A 20,416-nucleotide genomic window follows, 5' to 3' on the forward strand; every position below is an offset into this window, starting at 1 on the left:
GAAGGATAAAAGTATAGAGATAGTAATAGAGTAGTGTAGGGTAGAAGTATAGAGATAGTAATAGAGTAGTGTAGGATAGAAGTATAGAGATAGTAATAGAGTAGTGTAGGGCAGAAGTATAGAGATAGTAATAGAGTAGTGTAGGGTAGAAGTATAGAATTAGTAATAGAAGTATAGAGATAGTAATAGAGTAGTGTAGGATAGAAGTATAGAGATAGTAATAGAGTGGTGTAGGGTAGAAGTAGAGAGATAGTAATAGAGTAGTGTAGGGTAGAAGTATAGAGATAGTAATAGAAGTATAGAGATAGTAATAGAGTAGTGTAGGATAGAAGTATAGAGATAGTAATAGAGTGGTGTAGGAGAGAAGTATAGAGATAGTAATGAGTAGTGTAGGGTAAAAGTATAGAGTTAGTAATAGAGTAGTGTAGGGTAGAAGTATAGAGATAGTAATAGAATAGTGTAGGGTAGAAGTATAGAGATAGTAATAGAGTAGTGTAGGGTAGAAGTATAGAGATAGCAATAGAAGTATAGAGATAGTAATAGAGTAGTGTAGGATAGAAGTATAGAGATAGTAATAGAGTAGTGTAGGGTAGAAGTATAGAGATAGTAATAGAGTAGTGTAGGGTAGAAGTATAGAGATAGTAATAGAAGTATAGAGATAGTAATAGAGTAGTGTATGATAGAAGTATAGAGATAGTAATAGAGTAGTGTAGGGTATAAGTATAGAGATAGTAATAGAGTAGTGTAGGGTATAAGTATAGAGATAGTAATAGAGTAGTGTAGGGTAGAAGTATAGAGGTAGTAATAGAAGTATAGAGATAGTAATAGAAGTATAGAGATAGTAATAGAGTAGTGTATGATAGAAGTATAGAGATAGTAATAGAGTAGTGTAGGGTAGAAGTATAGAGATAGTAATAGAGTAGTGTAGGGTAGAAGTATAGAGATAGTAATAGAAGTATAGAGATAGTAATAGAGTAGTGTATGATAGAAGTATAGAGATAGTAATAGAGTAGTGTAGGGTAGAAGTATAGAGATCGTAGTAGAAGTATAGAGATAGTAATAGAAGTATAGAGATAGTAATAGAGTAGTGTATGATAGAAGTATAGAGATAGTAATAGAGTAGTGTAGGGTAGAAGTATAGAAAATCAAAAAGAAGGGATGGAGGAATGACCCAAAAATGGAATATAAAAAGACATGAAGTGTAGAGAATTAGGTAAGAATAATAATAAAAATGCGAACAGATACAAATATGAATGCATCGGGGAAAGAAAGCAAAATAAAGAAAATAAAACAAAGTGGAGAATCCAAAAGGGAAGAGAGCACAGGAAGACTGTTAGTAAGCTATTAAGGAGATGGAGAAAGAGCCCACTGCAGACTCAGGCACTGCAGACCAGCAGTGCTGGCAGTGCTCTTAAGCACTGCTGACTGGTACCATCCTCTCTTCACTATCCTCCTCATCCTCACTAATTATTCACTTAAGTGAAACTCTTTTAAACCATATGCACTGTTTTTACATCTGGTTTTCAAAGTAAAGTAAAGGTTTGGCTAGGTTGTTCACACGGGCAGCAGGGCTACTTAAATCTTTCAAATGTACTCCTGCACCTTTGAACGGAGCTGTCAGCTCTGTTCTAGGGGCTTTGGCACCCAGTCACTTTATACTCTTTATTTCCTTTAATCTATACAGTCTGCATTTCTGACAATGAGTTGCTAAGGTCTACTTTCAGCCACTAATGTGCAATTAATTCAATAATACAATAGTAAGCCGCCCAACCTATTACCCACTATCTACCATTTAGTCTATTGTCCTGTGCTTAACAGTTTTTTAATATATAATATAGTGTTTTGTATAGTCTATTCCATGATGTTGCGCTCAATTTATTGTGTGTATTTATTAGAGTTATTGTTTTATGTCAGTAGTACCACCATGTCTGGGAGACCTGATTTTATCCCTTATTCAGTTACCTGTAGTAAATAGGAATGCCAATAAAGTTGACTTTGACATTGATGTCTCAACCATTTCTATATGTTATTCCGAGACATAGCCGTCCCGTGGTCCAGCAGCCCAGCCCTCTAGCCGGTAGCCTTACCGTAGTCGGGAACGTATCCGTTGCCCTTCTTGAGGACGAGGTGGATTCTGTGGCCAGCACTGCGGATCTGCTCCACAGCCTGACCATGGCTCATCCCTGCTGTGCTCCTCCCATTGATTTCCACTAACTGATCACTCACCTGCAGTGGAAAGTGCAGTCACGTTGGATAAAGCATGGGGTTAAGTAGATAAAGCTGGTGGGTATTCAGGCAACCCACCTGCTATAACACACAAACACACTTTAAATACAGCTTAGATTCTGATTTATGCATGTGCATGTAACAATAAGTTGAGGCAGTGGCTGGCTTGGCAATTTAGGGAAATTTTCTGCACACATGCAAGATTGCTGAACATTTCCTGGTGATTTTAATATTCACCTACACACACAGACAAGTATACACACACAGGCGCGCATACGCACACACAGACAGTGCGCTTCGCTATCGGCCCACGCTCCAGTGCTCATGAGTGGCAGAATACAAACAAATTCTCACAAACATACACACACCAACCTGTATTTTGCGGCTGCGCGAGGCTGGTCCTCCCTCCATCAGGCCAAGGACATAAAGGCCCATATTATACTCACTCCCCCCTCTCAGACTAAAGCCAAAACCGGTGGACCCTCTCTCCAGCTCAGCACTGTAGTACGGTGAGGAGTCCTGCTGTGTGTGTGTGTGTGTGTGTGTGTGTGTGTGTGTGTGTGTGAGAGAAGCAATGAGAGACAGGCAGACGAGGTTCATTTCACACAGTTGTACATTGCCATAGCAACAGGTCTAAAAGCCTGAGAGGGTGATGTCTTGCCTCACCTTCGGTTTGGGCCTGTGAGGCTTCTTGCTCCTGTAATGGGGATCATATTCATAGTCAGAGTGCTCGGAGGAGTCTGAGAGAGGGACGGAGGCACACGAGGGAAAAGCACAGCATCGTTAAAATCCATTATAGCCTTCTTTATATACCATCCACCCATTTTATGGTGCTATAATTAACCAATTCTCTTCTCAGTTGTTTTTCTGGCCAGGTCTTAGTGCATCTTTAAACAATCCTGCACAATAGAGTTAAACCAAGGTGCAGAATTGATATGTATGTGCAGTTGGCATATGCTATTTGCATCTTTTGTCTCTCAAAGATTTTTATGGTACAGCTTGCTTAAAAATACATTAAAAAATGTATTATGGAAAAAAGGATTTTTGTTAGACAAGCTTAAACTGTAGATTACCTTCCAGGAAACATCTTAGCATAGAAAAACAAGCCTAAGCTACTATTCCACCTGTGTGATAGGACAGTGTGGATGTGTATGGCTCCCAGAGGAAGTGTCTTATTTTGTCTTTATTGATTATGTGGCTGCCAACGGCAATGGAAGATCCAACCCGAATGCCTCAAAACCTTATGCTTCACGTTGCGGTAAAGACCCCAAAATATATTGGTAAAGTTCTGTAGTTTTCCAGAACAATGAAAATCTTTATAGAAAAACAGTATATTGGCCAAATCAGTCACATGACCTGAACACCACTGAACATGCATATCCCTTGCAGAAGACAGGAATTAAGGCAAAATGATCCTGAAACAAGCAGGGACTGAAAAGACAAAGTATTAATATGACAATTTTGTTTTATCTTTAAATTGTCTAATTATGTATGGTTCTCTTAACTGGAAGACTGGGTATGACAGGAGCATGGTTGCTGCAAGGTTCATATATAGTGATTTGAAATGCAGTGTGCTGGAGAACAACAGACACTTTTCTGCACAGAATCCTCTCTACAATTAATACCGACTGTTTATGTGTGCATGTGTGTGCACTTGCAACAACAGATGTGCTTTCTGATTCTGTGCCTTTATGCACAGGTGTGTGTGTGTGTGTGTGTGTGTGTGTGTGTGTGTGTGTGTGTGTGTGTAGCATATGCGTGCACATTCTTCACTCACGGGTGCTAGAGCGTGGGACAATGGTGAGGCGCAGGGTGTTGCCCGCCCTGCGCAGTATCTGCGCCAGCTCCCTGTGCGGCAGGCTGACCACGCTGCGGCCCTCCACCGCCTCCAGCCGGTCTCCCGGTCGGATCTGCCCACTGCGTGCTGCAGGACTACCGCGGCGGACCGTCACAAAGCGGTGGGGAAGCAGAGATGCCGCTGGAGGGAGAGGGGGAGGGAGAACTAGGGTAACCTGTTTGAGTTTCAGCAGAAAACAGCAGCTCATAAACGTACAATGTTTACACATCGAAAAGCTTGATATATGATCTATAAATATAATATCAACATAAAAAAAACAACTGAACACTGCCTCAGGAACATTTTTTCATTCAAAAAACATGAGTTCAGACCAAAAATATAAGGAAAACAACCACAGCATCGGTAGAAGATGCACCAGTAACGTTCCAATTCTGGAAGCTACTAATCACAAAGTAGTGGTGACTAAACAGCAGTTACTTACAAACATTGTTATTAACAAATACAGGGACTAGAAAACCAACCATAAATGAAAAAGTAAAGAAGATGAAAACTAGACAAAAGAAATAAATAAATAAACTGAAGATGGAAATGTCTGGTTCTACCCCTTCCAACGGACAATCACTACAAACAATCAACTGCAAAATATGTAATCCACAACAAGCAAAATCAATGAAAGCCATGAAGAATGTCAAAACAAAAGTTCTCAATGACTATCCAGAAATATTGGAGACTTCTGTAATGGTCTGAGCACGTGCAGAGATGGAGTTGCTTGGAGTAATGCAAATGCCACTTTATTAGACAACACGGGAATTCTACAGTCAATCTCCAAAGTACAAGCCAAGGTCAAAAATTTAAAAATCTGTAAAGGAAGCAATCAAAACAGAGAGGGAACAGGCAAGAAGGGAAATCCAAAGACGTAAACAGTATTCCAAATAACCAGCTATACACAGATAAAATAACCAACGGCTCAGAAACATAATGAGGGTTGACGAGACTTTGCCAAGACAAACTGAACACACAGGGCTTATACACAGCGAGTAATGAGGACAAACAAGATACGGGTGATTACTATAACTGGTAGGTAACTGGGGGGCGGAACCAAAAGAAACCAAAACAAGGAAACATGAGGAAACCAAAATCAGGAAGTAAATAAACAGATGCATTGCCGTGGAAACTGCAACACCAGGGAGGGGTGAACGTGATCACTACAAAAGACAACGCCAAGGTAATTTGCAATATGCTTTTCTTTAATGATTCAGTCGGCTGATGGGTACAAAGTAATATGGGAAATTTCTCATATAAAGAAAAGTGGAATAAATTAAGGTATTTAGATCACCACATAGGAAGATGCTAACTGTGCATATCATTTTAGCAATAAATATTTACCATAATGGAACAGTTATGATTCAGGGATATGAAAACAGCTTACATAACTTCCAAAACTGCTTACATAATATGAAGAAAACTGCAGGGTTAAAAAGGAACATGTGGCTTCATTAACACCAAAGAAAAACCTCGGCCAGAGCCCTTTAGTGAAAACATCGCAACCAGAACACACAGCTAATGTCGCCAACAACATCAGGATACTAAGAAAAGGGCCATGCGAGAGCTAGAGGAGAACAGCCAGTATGCTGAGGATGGCTTTACAGAGGAGCTGGCCATAGTGGCATGGACCTCGACCACCTCAACCCAGATACTGCAGCACAGCTAAATAGAGGAGCATCCATGCTCTACTGCCACCCTCTCCTCTCAGCCTCACCCATCACGCCATTCTGCTTGTGTGACTTTCTTTAGTTTTGATTAGTGAACTTTCATGTTTGGTTTTGACTTTGTTCATTTCAGTAAATCCGTCAACTGGAGACTTGCATTGGCGTCCTCCTATTTTCCTGCATATTCTATACCTGTTACCATCAGATTATAGATCAGATTATAGAACATCTTTGTGTAATACCTGTAATTGATAAAAGCTTCCTTTTCAGGTAGTTGTTTGAACATTCAAGGTTTATTCTCATCGACGTTTGGTCTAACATTAGCCAATCTTGATTGTGTAAACAGCATGCGTTATAGAGAAACATAGGCTAATCATCATAATTATTTCAGTCCAAACAATTTCCTAGAACCATATGCACCTCCTACAAAATATACTCATATCAAAGCTGGTAGAAATTCTGGTGGCATACTTATGTGGTATAAAGAATATAGATCTTTCATTACCTCAATCAAAAAGTAAAAACATTTAGAGATCAAAATAAATGGGAAATTATAAAATAACAGAGATATTTATCTATGTGCAATTTATATCCCAAAACTCTCCTTATTGTTTAAAAGATACCTTTGAAATACTACCCTTTTTTTAATTAAAAAAAATCAAAATGTATACTACTTTCTCTTCTGTGGTGATCTAAATGCCAGACCTGGAAGAAAACAAGATGATTAACTTGGAGGAACAATGGCATGTATCAAGGTTGTATTCTATCGCCCACTTCAATTTCACATCAACAAACTGACCACAACCCTTGAACAATCAACAAATTTAGGATTATAATTAAATGAAAATTAAATAAAATTCCTTTTATATGTAGATGACTTGGTTCTGCTAGTTCCTACAGCACAAGCTCTGCAACAACATTTAAACCTACTTAAACAATATTGTCATAATTGGGCATTAGTCATTAGCATCAATAAAACTAAAATTATGGAATAAAAAACATTACATTTTGCCTTCAACAGGACCACACTTCAACATACTATTACTCATGTTAATCAGTGCAAATGGGACCCTCAACAAAAGTTTGAATGTATTGGTAGACAATGCCAGATGGATATATTATATTATTAAAAGATCTGTCAATACATTCAACCCGCCAATTATATATTAGCTGTTTTTGTGTCCAAAAAATTAACAAATAGATTCTAATTTTGTAAAGGTATATTAAAAGTACACTGAAATACAGAAAAGCTGGCATACAGGGCAGAACTGGGTGAATTTCCTCTTTCTCCCTTAAATTAAAAAGCTTTGAAATTCACACCGATCCCAGACACACCTAGACTCTTATCACCACACAGCACTGTTATAACTGCCATAGGTTGGTCTTAGAGAAACCAACCAAACTCTATCTTAGCCAGCTAGCTAACAGGTGAACCAAACAACCTTGCTAGCTAACATAGCTGCACCCACTGTTTCCCTCCTCAGTAAACAGCCTCTCCTTCTCTATATAAGCCTTTATAAAGGCTTCAGATGCTGGTCTGCTCCCTGAAAAATGGAAATAACACCAGAAATGAGAGCTGAGAATAAGCTAGCTAATTACCAAGTAAAAGCTACAAAAACAAACCTCCTACCAAATTATTCAGGATGAACATATAACGGATTAGCCAACGTTAATTCATTAATAACCTTTAATAAGGGCACCACAAAAGCCTACTACTCACTAAGATAAAATGTTTATTAACCAACTTCCTATTAAAACCAGTAGCCTCCTGCTAACATTAAAATGCTAATTGCTTGATGTACTGTAAGTTAGCTAAAATGGTTATTTACAAACCTAAAGTTGTAAACAAAAAGTGTTTTTTGCATGTCTCTGACACAAAAACAAATAGAAAAACAATATATTAAATTACTTTTTAAATGACATCTTTATTTACACCACTGGCCACTCTGCCACTCGTTCATTCGAAGCTCTCTTGATATTCAGCCAAAGTAAGGCATCTCAGTAGGGAGCATATTTAAGGTACTGAGAACTGAGACAGGGGTGCACATTCTATGAGAGAGCTCACTAGGTAACCTAATTGTATGTGTACATCTTTATCAAAAATTTGTGATAAGTGTGTGTGTGTGTGTGTGTGTGTGTGTGTGTGTGTGTGTGTGTGTGTGTGTGTTTGTGTGTGTGTGTGTGTGTGAGAGAGAGAGAGAGAGAGAGAGAGAGAGAGAGAGAGTCAGAGTCGACAGTATATGTATATACAAAGCTTTATTATGGGTTTTTTTTCTTAATTGAATTGGGATGGGGGAGTTATCATTTGTTATTATTATAATTATTATTAGCTACAAATATTTGATTTGTAAAATTTTACTTTTCTTTAGCATTAATATTGAATTGACGATAATGAGTTTTTTTCATATGTAAAGCAAAACTGTACTTTAACAGTGTTGAAAAATAATGTCAAATATTAAAGTGAATTGGGTGGAAAAAACAATGAATAAAAAATAAAATATAAAGATCCTTTGAAACATGGGAGTTTCGTGGCCACTGGGTGGACTGGCCTGACACAGAGCCATGCAGGCCAGCGGTGTCCGTTCAGCCTCTTACATGGAACTGACCCGTTAGTGCTGTCCTCCGGCTGTGTGAAGATGGAGGTTGACTAACAAATGAAGGGACCGGATGCAGAAGTGGAGACCAATGTCACAGGCCAGAATTGGCAAAGACTAACAGTGGGAGCGAGTAAATAAACAAATACGTGAATAATTAGACTGCAAAAGTATCACAAAGAAACTGTTAGTTAAAAGCCGCTCAGGTAATAGTGCACACAAAGTTTTCATAAAGACACTTTTGATTGCTGGTGAGAAGAGAATAATTGAGCGCTCTGCATCTGTGACATGTTAACTGTACGCAGGCGGTGATGAATAGGATGAAATAAGCATTCCCTCAGAGGTGAGTGAATAACGGAATAAGCTTTCAGCAGCCTTCCCAGTGAGGGAGGAGAGATAGATGAATGATGGATGGGACAAAGGAGGAGATGAGTGGAGAGCATCTGAAGGGGACAGAGTATAAGACAGAGAGCGAATATGTGAGTGCCATTACTCATCAATGCAGCCAAAATGTGTAAGTGTGAGTGCGTGTGTGTGTGCGCGTGTGTGTGTGTGTGTGCGTGTGTGTGGGTAAATGTCAGACTCATTCCTGGGTGTCTGTGAAAGACATCAGTCATTCACAGGCAGGCCGAGAAAGGTTCTGAATGGTTCCAGCTAGAAAAAAAAACCTTGCATCAAGAAATGCAGGAGGGGCTGGTTCATTATCTGTGGTTTAAGAGGCAGCCAGATAATTTCAGCTAAGATGACTGTGTGCTTTAGAGCCAGGGCAAGGACCATTCCTGCAGTCTTGACTTTTGGCTCACATTAGGTAGCTGGCCTGGAAATCTTGCTCTGAGTGAGTTTTGAGTAGTGGAGTACGTAACATGCATATTTTTCTTTATAAAATTATTATATGTGTTTGACTGTTGGATTGGAGTTCAAGTATATCGGCCTCTGTGTAATAACAAGTTTGGCTTGGCTTAACATAAGTGTAAGATGGGGTGAAAGTAGCAAAGAAACATACCACTGATACAGACAAACTGTTCTTGCACTACAAGAACAATACTTCAATATTCTCCATTAATGTGTGCCATTAACAGAAAACAGCATGTTGTCCTGTGCTGGCCTACTTAGGAACACACACACACACACACCCACACACACACACACGTGCACGCTGCATGCACGTGCACTGTCTCTTTGGGCCAGCCTTCCAGTGAGCAGAGATCTTCATTGATGTATAAATGCTGACTCGCTCTCCATTGCTTAAAGGGAAACACTTGTGTTCAACTTTCCCCGACAAGACTGCAGCACTAAGCTGTATCTCCTAGCTCCCATTAGCCACACTGTTCTGCCAGCAGTGGGGGCTCCTCCAGCTAACATGTTGTGCCATTAGCCTGGCACTCAGTCTGCCACGATGGCAACATCACAGCCTGGCTCCTTCTGAGATCTAAAGGCAGCTAAGAGAACGCCATTCACATTGAATCGTCGAGTACATGAGAGAGAATGCAGAGCTGTGGACAGCTGTTTGCCTCCCTAGCCGACTGTCTAGAATTTTACATGGTTTTTACAACAAAAACCTGCAATTAGACAGATGGGTAGTGGGCATGTGGTCAATGAGTAGCCTCTCAGACTGCTGTGGAGGAAATGATGTTGATTTGCACTCTTACTGCAGAGCTGTATTCACTCTGTGTCATGTACAAGTGTCCAGACGCAAACCCAGTTCATCTCAGAATCTTTCGGCCGCCTTGAATTAAATGTTGGGTTTCTGACTGTCCTGATGAGGGATTCCTCATGTTGGTGTTTTCGCTCCTGTTCAACTCGTCATACTCCACACTACATTCACACAGCTCCACTATACACTAGCTTGCTCCAAACCTTCCATTTTTGGTTCGCTGGTTCGTAATGTATTGTAATAGAATTTGTGTGTGTCATGCAGGTATTTTATGAGAGGTCTGAGAGGAGAGTTCATACTTTTTAAAGCTATTTCTGTCCTGCTATTCTACCATGAGTTACATTTTTTGTAACTCATAGAGTAGTCACTATAGCCTTGAGAAACATTCAGGTTCAAGTTTCTGAATATTCAGAAACACATTCCTGAATTAGGAAATAATATTGGGATTATGTCTGTTGTATCATTTTAATGGAGCAAAATGTTCACCATCAATATACTGACTTTATTCACTACTGACAGTCTTTTAATCTTTACTTAACAATAGAGAGAGAATGACACTGTAATTGACGTAATTGTGATTGACTGTAATTTCGGAATCTGTAATCTTGGCTTCCTGCAATGCTGCAACCATCATGACTCACACTGTAACTGCCTAAGGAAACACATAAGCTCAGTAAGGTACAGGTGACAGCTGTGCGTGTGTAAGTGTGTGAGTGTGTGTGTGTGTGTGTGTGTGTGTGTGTGTGTGTGTGTGTGTGTGTGTGTGTGTGTGTGTGTGTGAGAGAGAGAGAGAGAGAGAGAGAGAGTGTGCGTGTGTAAGTGTGTGAGTGTGTGAGTGTGTGTGTGTGTGTGTGTGAGAGAGAGAGAGAGAGAGAGAGAGAGAGAGAGAGTGTGTGTGTGTAAGTGTGTGTGTGTGTGTGTGTGTGTGTGTGTGTGTGTGTGTGTGTGTGTGTGTGAATGTGCTTTTCGCATACCATCCTTTTTGTTGCAAGGGCTCATATGTTGTAAAACGATATGTTGCTACACTATATTTTGCACAAAAATGCGAAACACATCAATCCCTTGAGAAAATGCGCTTCATTTTTTCTTTATATTTCTCTCCCCATCTGTTGTTCTGCACTCCTCACCACTCTCTGACTGGCTGTCTCATTCCTGGGAAACTATATCCCATCTCTCCTGTCTCTCTCATTCCTGACACGCTCTTGATTCCATCACTCCTGTCCTGCCAAGTTCTTTTACCCTCAACTCTGTCCACTGTCTGACATTCATCACTCATTTACCTCCCAAGTTCACACCCTCTCTCCCTCTCACTATGGTCAGTGTGACCGTCTTTCTGAGGTTGTGCTGTATAAGCCATCAGACACTGCATACAATGTGTGCATACAGAATGCAAGCTCATCTGACCAGGAGCCAAGCTGCCATTTGAACTCACACATTGTCGTCTGTTCTGTCCCAAACAGTACCCTCAGCGTGGCCTGTCCGGATGGCTCACCACAGCAGCCACACACCAGGCCTGGATGGCAGTGCTGGCAGTATCTTTAAATTAAACATTTGGGTTTCCATTAACAACTTGCTTGTTAGACTGTCACTAGCATAGGGATACAAATCTCAGCTACAAACCACCATGTCAAAAAAAAGAAGCTTTTTATTAAATGTGAAAAAAGGTGACATTATATTGCTGTAGTAGCCATACACTAAGGCCAAGTAGCAGCCATACATGACCTCATAACACACACACTCACACATGCAAGATAAAAAATGAAAAATAACCAATCAGGATGAGTGTTATTGCCCTAGGCACAGCATATTTGAATTTTTCTCTGCAGGCAGTTAACAGAAGTGTTGCAGTGTTTGATTTTATTTGAACTGAACAGACTGTCCACTCCAGTTTTGTTTCCAGTTCTGCAGACGTGTTTAATTCATATAAATGGTGTATGCGGGAGCATTAACGTGCGTTCGATATAAAAATATGTTTAGCAGGGTATTAATACTCCACAGGAGGTTTTAAAACCCTTTTCAATAATGAGATGAATTGATGCACACATGTGCTCACACAAAGTCACACACACACAACACACACACACAACACAAGCATGCACATGTACACACACATGCATGCGCACACAGTATTAGGTGCATTAGAGCCTGATTAAAAGGCACCAACAGTGATTAAAATTCAGCAGTAGTAGCAACCCTCTACCCCCAATCTCATCATCATCATCCTCTTCATCATAATAAAGCTTCTGCACTGAAACACACAAACAAGAGTGCATGCTAAAATATACTGCAAATAACAGGAAGGGAGAGAGTGGAAGAGAGAGAGAGGGAAAAAGGGGGAGGGATAGAGAGGGAGGGAAAGGGAGACAGAAAGGGAGGGAGAGAGAGAGAGAGAGAGAGAAAGGGGGATGGATAGAGGGAGGGAAAGGGAGACAGAAAGGGAGGGAGAGAGAGCGAGAGATAGAGAGAGAGAGAGACCATTGCCCAGCAGTGCTACATAACATTCCGGTCTGAATATGGCTTTTTACTGCAGTGGCTGCACCTAGTACTAGCAAACAATGCTGAAACTAAAATTCACATCGCCTTGACCACTGCTATGTCACACGGTTCACTCTGCTGAACTTTCAACGCAGCTTAGGAACAGCACTGTGTTTACTGTGCTTTGAGATACTGTGTTTGAGATTCTCATACAACTACTGCTATAACACTATTTTTAACCTAGTGTACTGCTACATTACTATACTTCTAGATGTTCAGTACAGCAACTAGTGGTGTTTGTATTATAATTCAAAGCAGGATTTAAGTTATCTTTAATTAATAATTTATAATAGATTAATATATCTTTCATTAAGTTTTACAAACTGCGTACAAAGACCTCTTAAATGTGCACAAGCACTCACACACACACTGCAGTTTGCTGTCTCATGGCCTAACGCACAATGACCCATAAAGAGAACTCAGGCTTTTTAAAGCTCTTACCAAGAGCACAACCTGAAGCTGGTGAGGACATTAACTGTGAGCACACTGCACACGTATAATTTTCTCCAGCATCACACAGCACAGACGAGTACAGCAGCGGCGCTCTATTCCACGGCTATGCAAGGAATCCAGTATTACTCAAATACATACTGGATATATGCAAAGAATGTTCAGCAAACACTTGATTACAGCACATTCTATATAAACAGGAAAATTGAGCTGTAGCATGACTAAAGAGCAGATATGTTTGTGTATTGACTCCAGGCAGAGAAACGTTTCTTTACAAATAATCATACGTTACGCAATCAAGCATGCAAGTCATTAAAGCTTCTAAGAGCTTTCTCTCTCTTTCACTCTCTCTGTATGTGTGTGCATGTATAAATGTGTGTGTGTGTGTGTGTGTGTGTTTTCATGAAGTTTTAGTCATGAAGTTCCTTAACTAGCTACAAACTCATATAAGCAAATATACTCAGTCTATGTGTCATCAAGTAAACACATATTGCAAAGCAGCAAACAAATGGTTACCCCTAGTGACACACACACACACATACACATACACATGCACGCAATGTCGAACACACACAAAGTACAAACATGAATCTTCTTAGCAAAGCTTTCACTCGATTTACACTTAAGATCAAAGGACAGTGACAAGTCATGGAATGCCTTCTCGCGGCTCGGCGGACCATGCTCCGGAGTGTCCTACCACTACCTGGAAAGCCTTTCTCCATGTTGATTTTACTACAGCAGTCTGCCCTCAAGCCCACAACAGCACCGGATTCAGCCTTTTGGAAATTACTGCTCTTCGACTAGCAGCAGAAGGTAGGAGGTACAAAAAAACAGGGAGGAAGGAGAACTATAGTTACGTTTAGAATCCTTCACACTTCTCAGGGCTGACTGCAGTCTCTCCAGCATGGCTTGGTGTGTGCATGTGTGTGTGTGTGTGTGAGTATGTGTGTGTGTGCATGTATGCGTGTGTGGTGTGGTGTGTGTGTGTGTGTGTGTGTGTGTGGGTGTGGAAGAAGTCTCCCGATGCTGGATCGATCACGCTCCTCTTAAATCCCAACACACGTGAGAACGGACACGTGGGGGAAAAAAACAGCCTGCGTGGGAGAATGGATGTGCTGTGCGTGTAAGCAAACAGGTAAACAAGAACAAAAACAAAAACAAACCAAACCGCCACCGCTCGGTGCGGGAGAACCACTTTATCCCCAGCATCTGACAGAACCGGTAAGTGTAAAAAAAAGAGAGCGAGAGAAAGAGAGGGAGGGAGGGAGGGAGGGAGGGAGGGAGGGGGGAGATAGAGATTTGGGGAAAAGACAGAGAGAAGGAGGGAGGGGGGCTGTGAGGTGGGGCAAAACTGACGGGGAGGCGCAAATGAGTGAGAGGGGGAGGAAAGAGAACGTTTCAAACCACTGCAGTGCAAGGGAGGGGGCGGTGCGAGAAACAGAGGGGAAAAGAAAAACAGAGTGGAGGAGAGAAAGAGCGAGAGGAGGGCAGAAGCCGAACAGAGGGAGGAGCGAAAGAGAGTAGATGTATAAGATGGAGAGAGGAGAGAGTGGGACAGAGAGAGAGAGGGGAGGGAGAGAAGTGTGGTGGGGGGGGGGGGCACTAGACCTGGATGTGACGCAGGAAGGAGATTGAGCGGGTGAGGGAAGGATGTACCTGCAAGTGTAATCTGTTTCTAGTGCTGTGAATGCATGCTGGTTATACAAACAGAGCAAAGTGAACGTTCCCACTTTGCTGTGTTTATGCGCACGAGTGCGTGCGCACGTGTGCTTGTGTGTGTAAATGGTTGTGTGTGAATGCGGATGTGCATGTGCGAACATTTAATATTAAAGAAAACATTCATTGAGCTTGGAATACATTGATGCATACGCAGACATACATTATTATAGGCAAAGACACAGACATGCAACAAAATGCACAAAGATTCCATATGCATTTTGGCGTGCGCGCATTCTTGTATTTGTATGCATGGAAAGCAAGAGAGAGCGGCAGCACAGGGAAAGAGAGAGAGAGAGAGAGAGGGAGACACAAATGGCTGGAACACGCCACTGCCACCTCTGATCTGACTGTATTGGTGTTAAATTTGGTAAACGAGACCTTTCACCCCACATCCAGGCTCAACTATGCGCATGGCTCGCAGGTCAGTAATATGCGTGCGCTCTGTCTCTGTGGTCTCTACAGGGCGGGAGTTAGTGTCACGTGATCAATGGTGGCAAAAGAAGTCAACAGGTCTCGCGGTCCATACGCATGGCTCACGCACTGTGGATCCAGCCCGGATAACTACCAATCGATTCACTGATCGTTTTTCTCTCTCACTTTTCCTCTCTCTCCTCCGAATGTGCTCGACCTGTCTCTCCTCCTCTCTCTGTTGGTGTATTTCTCTCTGGACATCTTTTGGCTGTTTTATCTTTGATGTATTTGCTTTTTTACCATTTAGAGACATGAAACCTTTTCACCACACACTGCAGTGCACAAGCATGTGGCTCACCAAAGGCAAAGCAGTTCCTCTGCTATATTCCCTCAGCTGTAAACAATATTATTATTATTATCTTTCTTTCTTTTTCTTCTTCTTCTTCTTTATTTAACTTGAAGCTTATTTTAAATAGATAGATACCAGAGGCCTGGATCATTTTTCTATTAAAAAATGTCTTTTACACATATGCGTTTTAATGGAAGTTTAAATAATTTTTTTATATCAAATTTGTACTTCTTTGAGTGTTTTTGAGTAAAAACAGCTTGTTAAAATAATATTTTAATTATTCTGGCCAAGCGTATGCTGAAAACAGTTATCTAAAGGAGGATGGGGTTATTTTCAGACCTAATTTTACTAAAATAGTAATATTATCATATGGAAAAAAATGCCAAAAATGGTTTGGATGCCAGAAGGTTAAGCACACTAGCCCTTAAATATGTTCCACACACAAGCTCACGCCTCCAAATCACACATCTCCAGATTACACACAAATACAAAACCACATGCCACACAACTTACTTACCACATGGCAACAGCTTTAGGGTACCTTTTCCATTATGCAGCAGTCAGATGCTGCTTGCTCTAATCAGCAAGAAATGTAATGGGATAGAAATGTAACCGAGAGCCTATACCAGTCCTGTTACATGTCCTGTTACGTGCCACACTCTCCTCATCTCCCAGCCTAATAGAATCTCAGCATTCACCTTCAATTGAAACCCAACAAAAGCCAAACATAAACCCTTTAGCAAACACATCAGCTGAGGAACCAAAGTGCTTATAATGAAGGTAAACTCCACAAAAAACAAAAAACAAAAAAATGTCTTTGATGAAACAGAAATACCTCATTTCAGCTGTTTGAATTGATAATCATGCAATCATAATTTTTTATGAGTTTGTCTCAGAAGGAAATATTTGAAATTAGTCTGTGATTGTTGAGAATAGAGGGCTGAAATTACTTTGGGAGAGGACTTTATGATTTTGTGGATAAAGTCCTTGTCGAATGGATATTGTTTGAAAAACAGTAGGCAAAAAAACAGGTTGGATACTAGTACTAAGAAATGAAAACACTTCCGTGTTTAATGATTAGTGGATCAGACCGATGACGTGATCCTTTCCTGTGGACTGGAAAGTCCTCCACCTCTCCTGAGCATCGATCATGTCCCTAATACAAAGTCTTTTACTACGTAAAAAGTCAGCAGATTTAACAGAGAACTGTTGCAGGCCATGCAGATTTTGATATAACAAAAGTAGATTTGTTTGTCTGAAAGATATGGACTACCATCTGTCAAATTATGAGGAGCAGCCTTGTTGTTTGCACCTTCTTTTTATTACGACTTTTGTTTTTTATTAGTATTTGATTTAATCAGTTTCTTTTATTTGTTTTTAATTGTTTTTTCTATAATGATACAGCCTTTCTTCTGTAAAACCAGTAGTGTACAGGGCTGTACAGAGTTTTAATGGAGTAGGGGGTGTGGTGTTATTCAGCCTGTGATTATGGTAAAGAGGAATTTAGAATTGTCTTTTATGACTCAACTAGGCTTAAAACGTTTGGTGGTTAAACAATTTCAGCTGATTTTATAAATGTCATAGTGGGCTGAAATCTAAGTGTGCCTCTGTTTCTGTTCTGCAGTCACATAGCCATATCATTGTCCTTGTTCTGCATACAAAAAAGTTAATGGACATTATTGGTCAACTTCCCCCTTTTATGTTTGGGTTTATTTATCATTCCTCAGCAAATTGTTTCGTTTTTTATGTTTTAGCTCAACCAGGCATCAGGTGATACTATCATCCATCCATCACTCAATCTCAAGTAAGGGCATCTCGTGAGAGGCCACACCCACAGGCAGCACTGTCAAATCATGGATAGTGAGGGAGTGGTTTAGAAGTCCATGCACGTAGTACTCTTATGACCTTGATAAACATCAAAGCACTGTGCAAAATTAGGTCATTTGGGGCTTAGATAGGTGTGAGTAGGAGGACAGCAGTGTGTGTGTGTGTGTGTGTGTGTGTGTGTGTGTGTGTGTGTGTGTGTGTCTGTGTGTGTGTACGTGTGTGCGCATCAGCATTAAAAGCACTGAGTCACTATTAGTTAGCGAATGTTGTGATCTGACAACTGAATCTTACTTTTCTGCCTTTCTTCAGTATCTGTAATCACTCAATCACAGGCTAAAAATGAAAAAGTTAGATGCATTGATTCCTGCTTACATGCTATGGCTATTCATTTATAGCTGTGCTGAGCACTGCATCTTTCTTTACATTCAGTGCCAAAAACAAACAAAGAGCTTCTGCTTTCAAAGCGGTGGGTAAACAGGTGTACCGTACCTCAGGAGTGAGGTGGAGCCAAACAAGAGCTTAATTAACTTATCTGTATTCAGTTACCAACGCCCAGTGGGGTTTGATAGAGAGAAGAACTATTAGCAATTTAAAGCAAGTCCAGTTTTACTCACCCCAGTGGTATTCACTTACGGGTTTCAGTCTTCAATAATATGGCCGAAGACTAAATAAAAGTTAATCACCTCTACCTCCAGTCTGCATGAGAGACCTAATACTTTGCCCTATAACTGCACAGATAGAAGTATAAATAAACAAGTCATAAATTTAAATGAAAAATTCACTATACCACCACACCACCAGGCAGCAGAGGTATTACAATGGTTATGGTTTTTGGGCAATTTGGCGAACTATGTTTTCCTGAAGATGCAGAATATGTCTTAGGTATTAGGTATTAACACTTAGTAGTAAGCGCACCCACCTCTGCTGTTCTCCACATCCTGTGATGCAATGACAAAGCCAAATCCTTCTCCTGGCCTCCTCCTGAGCTCCACCTCAACCCCCCTCTGCGCAGAGGGCCGGGCCTTCTCCTCCGTCCTAACCCTGGGACTAAGTACGGTCCCGCCATCCTCCAAGTACATCCAATCACGTGGCTCCAAGGTCAGAGTGACAGGCACGGAGTCCAGGAAGCTGGTGCTCTGGACCAGTGAGGAGCGCACCAGTGCTTGAGGGGGCGGAGTGATGGAGTTCCGTGGCAGAGAAGGTGTGTCCTGTGAGGTGGAAGCAGGGCATGGAGGGGTGGAGCTGTGTGGGTGCACAGGGTTTGGAGACACGGGAGAAAGTAAGGGGCCTGCAAAGAGGAGATAAAAAGTGCAGAAAGAGAAGCAGGAGAAACTGGTCACTCCGTGAATTCAGGCAGCGCTTTTCTACAACCTCTAACGCCTGCACAAGGTCAGCAAAATGACGGGCTCTTGGTGTGTTGGCTGAGTTCAGGTAACAACATCTGAAAGTGAACAGCTCATTGTGTCACTTGCCTCTTCTCTGAACCAGCAGAATGACTTCTTCCCTTCTGGTGTGTTCCTGCAGGATCCGTTGGACCTGAAACAAGATTTTGTGGTCTTTATTTTTTGCGTATCTCAGGTTAAGGCCAAATGTAGGACATTTCTACACGACCCGTCTCTACCTGAGTGAAGCTGAGGCTCTGCACATCTGCGCCGTTGACCTTCACGATGGCATCCCCGGGCTGGAGGCCACCGCACTGCTGCAGGTCCCACACTCTCTTCACCAGCACCCTCCTCCCACCATGCCCACCAGCAGTCACGCTGAAGCCCATCCCCCTGCCATCCTCGCACTTTGCCAGGGCGACTGGCACCAGCTCGCCGGCGCCGGTCCCGCCCCTGGTCCCGCCCCTGGTCCCGCCCCCAGCCCCACCCCTGCTCCCGCCCCCAGCCCTGCCCCTATCTCTGCCCCCACCACTTCTGGTCGCCGGCGAGGGGATGCTGCTGCCAGGGCTGCCACTGCTGGCGCTCGCGGCACCGTTGAAGGTGAAGTACAATCCGTCTGAGTGCCCGCTGGTGGGAGGGGTGAGCAGAGAGTGCTTTGGCTTGCGTGGCTTTGAGTAATGTTGCCCCCTGCCAGGGGAGGAGGAGCTGGGGGTGGGGCTTGTTTCTGTGAGGTGGAGGGGCACGCAGGAGGCAGGTGGCGTGGGCATGTAGGAAGAGAGGTCACCCTCAGAGAACTTGGCAGAGTAGAGGCGCAGAGGTGACGGAGGACAGAGGGAGTTGTTGTTGTGGTTTCGAATGAGGGAGGCCCTGACAGGGATCAGGAGGAGGTCAGAGAAAGACAGATCAGCAAGAAATGAAGGCTAAAACACCTGGTTTGAGAGGCCAAACTCAGCTCTTAGATAATTATTTTGCTACTATATGTTCATGTTCCTAACATACAGTACACGTTAGATGGATTTGAAGTGAAACAATGACTATTATTTTAAAGTGACTGTTTTTAAAAGGGTTTTTAAAAATGTAAACTTTCATTCAGACCCTTTTTTTGTAATCCTCATGCTTCAGGGGACAATCTGTCGTGCATTTGATTGTAAACCTTTGTGACATCATAAGACGCAGCTATTTTTAAATTCTTCTTATGAGGTCCTTTTTTTTCTTCCAGTCTTGTCTTCAAGTCAAATGCTTGCTCAGTGGGCTTTAGAGATGACTGACATGTCCAGCCGAGAACATTTCACTTTTTGGCCCAGAAGAGTGCCACAGTTCCCAGGAGTATGTCTGTCTAAAAGGAGAGTTTTGAGGCATTAGGGTGGTTTAGGGTAGGTAAGCTGCTTCCATGCACTTCAGAATTCATCCTGTGTTCGTGCTGGCAATGGCAGCCACATCAGCAGAAAGGACAGCTGAGTCACTTTCACCAGTGACTGCAGGCCCGTGTGGCTGTGGTGGTACAGATGTGGTGATACGCTCAGGATTTTTCACTTGTTTTCCTCCACGCTTCCCTCATTTCATCAGGCCAGTGAGTATCTTCTACTCTGACCAGAAGATACCAGCAGCCCCGGAATCACGCTGTAGTTCCTGAGACGTACCTGTGGTATACATCTTCAGACAAACCCCCTTAGGGTCCTGCTGAGGTGTCCCTATTTTTGTTGGTCTTTGATACATCTGTTTCTACACGCTGGATAGTGCTCTCTGTTTGCTTAAGTTTTCG

At 41.9% G+C, this 20,416-nt stretch overlaps 1 protein-coding gene across 4 annotated transcripts in view; it reads right to left on the minus strand.

Annotated features, from left to right (window-relative positions):
* Window positions 1-20,416, minus strand: part of magixb (MAGI family member, X-linked b) — a 60,669-nt gene that overhangs the window by 5,202 nt on the left and 35,051 nt on the right. For 3 of the 4 annotated variants that reach the window (XM_081703497.1, XM_081703495.1, XM_081703498.1), the window contains 7 exons: window positions 18,894-19,521; window positions 18,745-18,808; window positions 18,192-18,560; window positions 4,004-4,204; window positions 2,893-2,966; window positions 2,599-2,748; window positions 2,088-2,226 (listed from right to left, as the gene is read on the minus strand). In XM_081703497.1, coding sequence (XP_081559623.1) covers window positions 2,088-2,226; window positions 2,599-2,748; window positions 2,893-2,966; window positions 4,004-4,204; window positions 18,192-18,560; window positions 18,745-18,808; window positions 18,894-19,521 — 1,625 coding nt within the window. The remainder of the gene's footprint in view (window positions 1-2,087; window positions 2,227-2,598; window positions 2,749-2,892; window positions 2,967-4,003; window positions 4,205-18,191; window positions 18,561-18,744; window positions 18,809-18,893; window positions 19,522-20,416) is intronic. The other variant, XM_081703496.1, reaches the window with a different exon arrangement.

Source organism: Electrophorus electricus, chromosome 20, assembly GCF_041902795.1.
Source record: "Electrophorus electricus isolate QZ-2024a chromosome 20, ASM4190279v1, whole genome shotgun sequence".
NCBI lineage: Eukaryota > Metazoa > Chordata > Actinopteri > Gymnotiformes > Gymnotidae > Electrophorus > Electrophorus electricus.